General features: G+C 36.2%; 1 protein-coding gene across 4 annotated transcripts in view; it reads left to right on the top strand.

Annotated features, from left to right (window-relative positions):
• Positions 1-599: 599 nt before the first annotated feature.
• LOC149829309 (serine/threonine-protein kinase EDR1-like) overlaps positions 600-10819 on the top strand; it is a 64977-nt gene continuing 54757 nt past the window's right edge. For 3 of the 4 annotated variants that reach the window (XR_016434438.1, XM_090018031.1, XM_090018033.1), the window contains exon 1: positions 601-1031. Coding sequence is in view for 3 of the 4 variants with exons in the window: in XM_090018031.1 (XP_089874157.1) it covers positions 606-1031 (426 nt within the window). In the remaining variant the exon portion in view is untranslated. Of the gene's footprint in view, positions 1032-10819 lie in introns of all 4 variants that reach the window. The other variant, XM_090018032.1, reaches the window with a different exon arrangement.

Genomic DNA, 10819 nt, shown 5'->3' with positions numbered 1-10819 from the left:
GTCATGGATCTCTAGGCCTACATTCAGTGTTTCCCAGCAAAACTACCCAAGTTTAACAAGTGATATTTACATTAAAGTTTTTATGAGAAAAAAATGAATAACGGCATTAAATAAAGCACACAAACTATACATTATTTTTTTTATTGAGTTTTACTCGGAGAAACCGCCCCAGGCGCAAAGACCTAGCTGCGTTGGCTCAGCCTGCCGTACTATGGTTTCTATCCATGTTAGCGTAAAACTTCTAAGCCTCGACCCCAGAGCGTCGCCAAGCTTCAGCTTAAACAGAGGGATGATGCCTATGGGATTTGAACCTAGATTGCCCAACTAACAGTCTAGACCCCATTCCACTACGCCAAACCCCTTGGGTCCACAAACTATACATTAATTATAACAGTAACTCTCCAAACTTTATGCAAAGAAGCTTAGGGTCATGAAACTGTACTCTCTCTCTCTCTCTCTCTCTCTCTGGTACATCCATGCTTTCCAAAGTAAAACTCTTCAGTCTTTATTGCATTTGAAAGGGTAATTTTGTCATTCACTAGAAGATTGCAAAGAGCTATAAACAGAGGGTCGCGGTCTTCGCGGTCCCTCCCGCGATGCCGAGGATGAAGCACATTTTCAGGAAGCTGCACATCGGCGGCAGCCATGAGGCGCCCCGATCGAACGACTCCGCCGCGGCCACGTCCTCTCAATCGTGCGGCTCCGATAATCGCACGTCCCCCTCCTGGACCTCCGGTGCCGTCCCCGCGAGCCCCTCGCCTTCGTCCTCCGCCCCTTCTCCGGCCGCCGGCGCTGCCTTAGCCACCATCGGTGGCGACAGGAGGGCCGCCCCGGCGGCGGCGGACTTCTACTCGTTGGAGGAGGAATTCCAGTATCAGTTGGCCCTCGCGATCTCGGCGTCGAACAACGATCTTCGGGACGACCCCGACAAGGACCAGATCCACACGGCCACCCTCATGAGCCTCGGCCACTTGCCTGCGGCGTCGGGGCGGGCCGAGGACGCCGCGGAAGCTCAGTCCGGGCGGTACTGGGTATGGATTTCTAGGGTTCTCCGTTTCTTTTCGGCGGTTCTTGTTTGCTCAGATTTTGATCTTCTGTCTGTCTTTCTGGAGTAGAGTTTTTAATTATTTCGTGGTTCATGATGATTGATTTTATCGTATTTTCAGTGAATTATAGCGCAAACTGTGAACTTTAGTTTCGGGAAGTTAGGGTTATGCATTGTTTTGACTGGTAGTAATCGTTCCGTGTTTAGGGTTTCTAAATAGTAGGTTGTTTATTGGAAGGATTGGTTGAACGATTCGTGTTTCAGTGGTCAATAGATAGTTGGGGATCATGTTTCTGTATGTATCGCGATGCATGATAATCAGAATTTATCGTTAGGCTTCGTAATATTGGTTTAATCATTCGCTCGACTTCAGGAGAGGAATGTAAACAAAACTGTAGCATGTGAAACCCCGCAGATAAAATGAAGTGTGGTGTGGACTACCGTAGCAACACCGGATTCACTTAGAGTGCATGGAAGAAGAGTAGGGTGTTGAAAGAAATGCCGCATGATGGATCCCATTGCATTCCATGGGAGCTGTGCTGGAGAATGAACTTTTCACTTCTATGATGGAAACACGGGTTTATAGAGAAGTAGCCTACTTTATGAGAGGGAAAGGCTATGACTAGATTATGTATGCATTTAAGTTTAACTCTTTGTGTTTAAGCTTAACTCCATCTTGCCATGCAACGAGGATCAGGGAACAGAGCGTCGAACGCACTTTCCATATGAGGGCTACATGGCAACAATGCGGTTTTAGGATGCACCGTGAGAAGATACAGTTTTTTTTGTGAGAACTGGGGGCTGTGCAACGACATTTACGTTAGCATTGGGAAGTCGAGATTCAATCCATGGGAAGCTCATTATAGACGCAAAACAATTAAATAAAAGGACCTCCCCTAGTTGTAGTGCAATTCTCATGTAAGGCTTACCATTTTAAGAGATAGCAATTATATAAAGTATCTACTGTATTCACATCAGTGATGGAAGTTAGGAGGGATAAAGGGAAGTGGGACTTCATCTGATCTACCTGTCCTTGCAACAAAAGTTTGTCATGGGGCAGTTGGCCCATTGCAAACCAGGTTTTCCTAGAGGCACTTTCAAAGTGGGCTAATTTTCAGTCCTAAAACAGCCTTGTCCAAAGATCTTTGAAGACTTTAAACTGCTAGTTGAGTCATTAATCCTGTGTTGAGGAGATTGCCTGACTTTAATCAAATTCCAGTGACAGATTGGTGGAGGTTGCCGAGTCTATGCTTTATAGAGGTAATAAATATGTGGATGGAAGACTGGAAAATCTTTATTTTAAGCTTAGATTTTTCTGAGCTTTTTGGATGATGTTGGATACGGGAGCATTGAATTTTTCTGCTCTACAAAAGATATGCTCGAGATGACCATGTATATGCAATCAGGCATGTTTAGTTCCAAAAGGTAAGGCATGGGCCTGGCATTTGGCTCCATGATGGGTTTGATCCTTTGTATTTTCAGCATAGATGAGGCTGGAGAGTAAAATATTTTAGTTTTGATGGTATCATTCTTGCTTTTGCAATTTTTGGGATATGTCACGATATGTTACTAAATCATAATATCTTCGTGGTTACGAGCAAAATTTCTTGTTACTGGATGAGTGCCTTTTTGTGCAGGATTCATGAACCTCTTTGAATAAACTTTGATTTAACCGGTAAATTAAGATAACCTGTTCCCTTATATCCTTTAGGTACCTTATCATCATTATCATAGTCACCTGTTTCTCATCACCTTCTGCTTCATGGTCATCATCATCTCTAGCGAATCTGATCAGATATTAGAACCTGTCATCATAATCTTGCAACTAAAACACAATGAGAATATGAGTATGCTGTAAGTTTTTTTGCATTTAATCTGATAGTTTCATTGGTAATTGGGTTTGGAGTCTTAGAGGGTAGTCGTTCTCTGTCATGGCTCTCAAAGATAAAAAAGAGTTTGTACCGAATGTTGAGTGTCATTACTAGTTGTTTGGTCTTCCATATCATATGGTTGTGTCATATTATAGTTTGGTAAGGATCCATGTTTGGAGCAGAAGCGTCCAAACTTCTATTTGAAGATTATTTGTCACTTTATGAAAGAGTTCCTGTTTTCAGTTAATTCTTTAATTGATATCATAGTCGCAAATAACATTCCTGGGAATTTCTTGGCAAGAGAAAATCTCGGGAGATTGTAAAATTCTTTTTTTTTCTTGGGAAATTCTCGGGAAAATATTGGTTATTAAAAACACCATCAATAAATATGTAATAAAGATTGCATTAGTGATACGTAGTATGAAACTATGAATGGTAATTTACACTCTTACATGTATGCATGGTATATTAGACCTTTAATATGAGTAAGATATTACAAAAAAAAATGATAAACATTTATAAATAAATACATAATATGTGTATAGTTAAGAAATTTACATATATTCATACAGGTAATATTCATGTAATGTGTAACACTTTTAAATGTCAAAAAGGACAAACTGATAGTCCCATATCTCTCAGGAGGGTGGAAGACTGCTCTCTCGTTTCTATTTAAGGAGTTCCATGTTCTTTTCCATCCTGAAAAAAAGGGCGCTTAATGCAGTGGAGGTGCCGGATTTATGCAATGCTTGGGGACCGGCTCCAAGGAAGCCACGAGCTCGGCGTGGGTAACGAACTGGAGTTGAGGCAGAGTACAGGCCACCGGCTCGGTGGTGTAAACTGAAACCTTTGTCTTTATTTTTATTTCAATGAGAATCAACTTAACAATGAACTCAACTTAATGAAAAAGTAAAACAAACAATTTAAACCTTAACCTAACAAGGAAAACCACTGAGCTGAAATGAATAACAGGGAACGTAATAAGAAACAGGAAAAAAAAAGAAACTGCGGCTGCACTTTCTGAATGTTCTCTATATCCCCGCACGCAACCCTAAGTTGGGTTATTTAAAAAGGTTTGGCTGGATCCGGGTCTTGGGTCTGGACCCAAACTCAAAAACATGGTTGTGTGCTGTTGGGTATGGGACGTGCTCTGCATCAGCGCTTCACGTGGGATTATCATAAATTTTTAATAAAAAATTCAAAAAAATTCAAAAAAAATTAAAAAATCAAGAAAAATCAAGAAAAAATCAGAAAAAATCAGTAAAAATTCTAAAAAAACCATGACATAAAATAATGATGAGTTACACAAACTCCATACATAAAATCACGTTATGAAGCATTTATGTCTCTATTACATGCTACAAAAGTCATACTTTCATATTACATAAAAAAACATCTCATAAGAATAAGTTTTTTTAATAAAACATAAATACATGATACATCAATATTCAATAATCATAATCATCTTCGTTATCTTCTTTTTTTTCTCCTTCTTTGACATCCACATCGTTCCCAAGATAAGTGGGGTCTTCATCATCTACATCTTGTGCTCTTTCCATGTTAATCCATTCAATGTTCTCTTCATTCAAAAGAGCCTCCGCTTCTTCTTCAACCCATGCATTCAATTCATCAAAATGTTTCAAACTGATAGGATCAAATTGCTCTTTATCTATGTGACATGGGTGTAGGTGCGGGTACGGGGATGCGGCACTTTGAAAAACTTGGGTGCGCGGGTGCGAGGTTGCTGGAAGGAAAAAATATAAAAAATTGTATATATATATATATATATATCATGCTTGTCAATTAAGGAAGCGGGAGAGGGAAGCAAGGCACTTTCAAAATTTTAGGAAGCGGGAAGCGTGAGACCACTTAGGAGCGAATCGGGAATCGTCTCAGAAGCGACCTAGGAAGCGTGGGGGAAGCAAAAAAAAAAAATTAAAAATAAAAAAATAAAAAAAAAATAAAAAAATTAAATAAAATGGGGGAAGCGTGATGGGAAGCACGCTTCACATTAAAGGGAAGCATGCTTCCCATTAAAAAATGGCGCTTCCCTGCGCGTTTCGGAAGTGCAACGTTTCGTGCTTCCAAAGCGCGCTTCCCCACTTACCTAGGTGCTTCCGGTAACTCTGATATATATATATATATATATATAATTTTTGAGTTTTAATAGTTAACAACAATAACACTAATGAAATAAAAAATAATTATCATAATATCATCAAATCAATTCATCATCATGCATTCAATAAATCAAATTAACAATCTACAATTCTATTATATATCATAAAAACTAACACCACAATTAAATCAACTTAAATATATTATAGAAACAATCAAATAAGTAAAGCAAAAAAAAATTAAATTATAAGTATACTAACAAAAGAAGCAAAAGATGCATAATTACATACCAAAAGTATATCCTACACAATGTATATGACGATGAGGTAATGAATTATAATAATTTTCTGCTTCATCATCAAATGCATCATAAGAAGGAAGACTGAGCTCAGATAAATCCATGTTTGTAATGTTGAAATCATGCTCTTCCTCTAAGTCACACTCTTCTGGTTTTACATCTCAAAATTTGGATGATCCTTGTCTGCATTATTAAAAATTTAAAACAATTTAAAAATGTTAAATACAAGTATATTTAAATGAAAAAACTAAAAAATAATCAAATAACTAAGAGAATAAATTAGTACCTGTATTCATCATTGGTTCATGAAAGTAGTCAAATATTTGAATGAACATATACTAAATACTCTACACGCTTGCTGGTGAGTTTGTTTCTCTTCATGTTGTGGATTTGAGAATATGTGCTTCAATTTCTTTTACAATAAGATGAACTAGCAGGCTGAGATGACAATCTCAATGCAAGACATTGGAGAAGAGGTGTTTCTGATTCAAATGTTGACCACCATGTGATATGATCTATATTATCGTCCTCTCTCGTGAGTAATGCATGTCCATATAATCTCGAAGAAGCAAATTTTTCAATCTCTTGTTTAACTTGATTTAGAATATATGATTCTAGATAAAGTCTTATCATACACATATTTTTATGTCTTGATAACTTTGAGTCTAAATTTGGAGGAACACAACTAATACCACCTTTTGCCACTTTTTTGCATAATATTTTTTATTACGAGAATGTGCCATGCAATGCAAAGGAGTGTTGCTCTTATCCCATCTTCTGACTAAAATTGAATGAATATGATTAAAATATTATGAATCATCCTATGCAGGATTTTTTCCTTCATGAATGAAAACTACATCTCGTATTTTTTCAATCATATTATCCGACATTTCATAAACTTTGTGAAGCATGGAGTCATTCTTATAAACTTCTTTCAACATTTTCCAAATAGGTTGCGTAAATTGAAGGAAATATACGAATCTGTCCCAAAACTCATCATCAATAATGAATTTCTTAATTTCTTGAGCCTTGATATCATCATCAACATGATAGAATATCCAATTCTCATCAGTCACCATGCTAACAAAAATATTCTTCACTTCTTTAATCCTCTTCACCATCACAGTGATGAACACAAAACGTGTTTCAGCGACCTTCAACAATTTCAGGTCAGAATGCCTATTAAATATAGCATTAGCATGATGGTGGTTCACAGCAAAATTCTTAATGCTTTTGACATTTCTTTTATTTCTCAATTCATAAACATAGAGCATATGATGGTGAATTTTCTTCTTCTTTGGGATTGCAAATGCTCTTGAGGGTCAGATTTAAGCTGTGTGCTACATAGGGAGTCCAAAAAATATGAGGATACTCACTCTCCTAACTCAATGATGTATTTTTACAAACTGGAGCATTGTCTGTGATGATTTGTACTACTTTCTAATCTCCCACTTCTTTTATTACTTTTATAAATAACCCATTCAAATACTCAACATTTTTATATTCCTCAGATGCATCAACTATTTTAAGAATATTGGGTCACTAAGCGAAGAGACAATGAAATTGATTAGTGGACGCCTTTGAATATCTATTCGCCCATCAGAAACAATGGAAACTCTATTTTGCTCCTATGAGTATTTTTTAATTTCTAGTAATCTCTCAACATTTGCCCTCTCTTTTGCAAGAAGTGTGGTTCATAGTTTTTTTGAGCTTGAAGGTACATGACACTTAAATTACAATTTGCCAAATAAGTAACTAAATCCTTTCAATAAGGATTTCTAGCCCCATTAAATGGTAGTGAACTGGAATAAAAATACCTCTATACTTTTTTATCCGTCTCCTCCCTTCTATATGTATTGAATGATGCTTGTATTGTTCATATTCTTCTATATCCTACATTCACTTTTTTTTTTTGATCATCTACTTGGTGGCTTAAAAATGACACACTAATTGCACAAGAATCACTCATTGTCTTCCTCTTCTCATATTCTTCTTGTATTTTCTTGTATTGTCTTCGGATTGCCTCATCAACTTTTCTGCATCCTGAAATGCCATGTCCTGGTATCTTCAACAAATGAGCCTTAACTCTTGTGTAAGACCCAACAAAATCTCTTTCACAGAGTCTGTATTGAAATCTCTTATTTTCACCACCTCTTTCAGTTTTTGCAAGCTTATCTACATGTACTCATAGTGACCCCCATCATCAATTCCACTACAATTATCACCAACACTAGCAGCAGAACTCACATGTGGGGATGAGGATGACACAAGTTCTTTCCGTTTATCCATCATTTTTGTCCTGAAAACATAAAAAAATTATATTAAAATCAATTATGCACACATTCAAGATTGATAATATTGAGTGCAAGGTCAATGACATGCAATAAGTTCTAAAAAATATAGTAGTAGTACGTATAAATAAATACCGAAAGGTACGAGAAAAATATATAACAATAACATTAATGCAAGGTGAACACTCCTAAGCATGGGATTATAAAATATATATAAGTGTAGAGTCCACTTTGCAGACATATTTTTTCACTAAACATGCATTAAATTAGGTATCTTTAGTTTTATGCTTAAATGGGTTTCTAAAGAGATCCAATTAAAATTAACAGGCTGTATTGTAGCAAAATTTTGTGATAAAAAATCAAAGGTTTTGGTTGAATTAATTCGATATCAAAGCATATTTTCTAGCAACAAGCCATGATAAATGTATCTACAATACATGCATGTTCGGATTTAGGAAAAACACCAACAACTATGCTTTCTATTTTAATTGGTGTGTGTGCGTCTATGTCACATGGGTGCGGGTACGGGTGCAGCACAATTTCAAAATTTTTGGACATGGGAACACGACGATATATATATATATATAACAATAATAAGATTATAAATTTTAAAGCAAAAATAAAAAGTAATTCTATTGAAGTAACAACACAAACTTACCAAAATAAATGGATAAAAATAGACTTGGTCAAAGTTGTCCGAGTCCAAAATGTGGACAGACTCGGCCCCAATGCGTTGACCGAGTCCAACACTTAGTTGTCCGTGTCCACCCCGTGTTTGAAGCTGCACCCATGTCGGGTACGGGCGATGCGAGTGTGTCGACCTTTTAGCTGAGTCTGTGTGACTTAGGTGTGCGTGTCACAAATATCACCCACATTTTGAAAATATTGCGATAAATTAGTGATATTTTTAAATGAAAATTTTAAAAAAATACTATTTATTATTTTTAGAATATTATCTATTTCTTGTTAAATTAATTCAGTCCAAAGCATGTTGCATAGTGAGTAAGCAATTATAAACATATCTACAGGTTTGGATTAAGCATTAAACACATCACAAATAAGAGTTTTAAAGGAATCTGATGTATGCGTGTGTGTATATATATATATATATATATATATATATATATATATATATATATATATATATATATATATATATATATGAGAACTGCACATATTAGGCCTCATTTCTCATTTTGCTCCATTTTGCCCTATAGTTTTGAAGTGTCTTATGATAGATCTAAACCATTAGATGTGTTTAAAATGCTCGATTTAGTGAGAATCGACTCTTGGATCATGATTTTTTGATGAAAAAATATTTCTATGTGAAAAAAAACTGATATCTTTAGCCATTGATTTTGATTCTTGAATCACCAGAAAAACTTGTATACATGACAAATTCTGGTGATCCAAAATACGTACCGGAAGCTCGAGGGGATTGAAACAGTTACAAAGAGAGTGATTGAGAGACGAGGGGAGAGAGAGATTAAGAGAAAAAGAGAGATTGAAGGAGAGAATGAGAGAGACAATATGTACCGGAAGCTCGAGGTCGCCGTTGTCGTCGGGAGACGGGTCGTAGCGTCGGCTTCAGGAGGAGAGGTCGTCGTCGTCGGCGTCGGCGTCAGCTTCAGGAGGAGAAGTTGGGAGGATTAGGGCAAAAAAAATTTGCCCTAATCCTCTTCTCCTAAGCCCATTTCATTGGGTGTTTTTTTTAAAGTCCAAATGTTGGACATAAATGACCTTGGGTGCGTTGATCGCACCCAGGGTCAGGTTGACCACAGCAGGTGTCGCACCTGCACGCACACCTACGTCGCGTCGCGTCAACGCGAGTGCGGCACCGATTGGTCGAATCCCTGTGACATAGCTCTTTATGCATCTTTGTTGATAACTTTTTGATTTGCCTAAAAAGATGACATGAAAAAATTAAAATTAGTTGAGTTTTGTATGAAAATGACATAAACTTTACAATTTTATATATCTCTACCTCAGTCGTAAGTTGTAGCAAACGTAAATGAGGTCATTGAGCCTTTTGTGCTCCAATCTGTTTCTTCTTTTGGTATGAATTTGCTCAAAGACACTCTAATTTTTATCGCATCCACTTGCACTACATGTTTGGCTTAAAATGCGAATGACAAAAGCTCTCGGATTTGGAACATCACTTTCAAACTTACCCCCCTCCCCCACAAGTCTTAAATAAAACAAGAAAATGAGAAATCGATTATAAGACAATAAAAAATATACAATCATACAAAACATCATAACTAAATAACAATTTGAAATATAAAATTGAAATAAAAAATAAATTACCTAGATGCATTGTGACAGGGTTTTCATTTCCTTATGAATTTGATCTTGAATGCTATAATCAGGGCTCAGCCTTTCGATGCAATCCAAAAGCTTCTTATTGACTTATTCATTCTAAAAGTACGAGAATATCTAAATACATGATTTAAATAGTATGCTGCAACATGAAGAGGTTGATGAAGTTGCTCAATCCACCTATGATTAGTGACATTCCATATAAGTATGTAAATTTTTTTCTTCCTTTCAAATTATCTTTAATGACCTTTTTAGTCTTATCCATTGTCTCACAAAGATGACCCATAGCTGGTCTGTTTTCACTGTCAACCAATTGAAACACCTTCACCAAAGGTATAGTTATTCTTAATAACTTCATGCATGAATCCCATAATTCACTTATGAATACAGTATCTACAATTTCCATGGGCTTTCTTTTGTGTGCATGGGGATATGCATTCCACTCATAAGATGATTTTTTTAGTGCAACTTTATTCTTTACTAAATTATGCGCAATAAAAAAATTTGTAGCAAATCTAGTAACTGTAATACGAATCAACTCAGCACTACTAGGATACTTTCTCATTTGGCTCAAAACTCATGCATGATTATAAATAAATTTAGTAATTTCTTAGCAACATTCAACTGCCTAATGTACCCTATTCATGCTGCCAATGTCCTCATGCATGAGGTCTAAGCAATGGGCAGCACACGGGATCCAAAGAATGACCCAAAATTTTCTTTCAGTTCTTTACTTGCTGTCCTATAATTTGCTGTATTATCATTAATGAATTGAACAATATTTTGTGGTTCAATCTTTACAACAACTTGATAAAAAATTGTAAGCAATATATCTGATGTCTTGGGCATATCATACATATAATTGATTTCAAAAACA

This window comes from Nuphar pumila, chromosome 9, assembly GCF_984573655.1.
Source record: "Nuphar pumila chromosome 9, dmNupPumi1.hap1.1, whole genome shotgun sequence".
Classification (NCBI taxonomy): domain Eukaryota; kingdom Viridiplantae; phylum Streptophyta; class Magnoliopsida; order Nymphaeales; family Nymphaeaceae; genus Nuphar; species Nuphar pumila.
The sequence above is the reverse complement of the archived record's forward strand: the minus strand, read 5'-3'. Positions and strand labels throughout refer to the sequence as shown.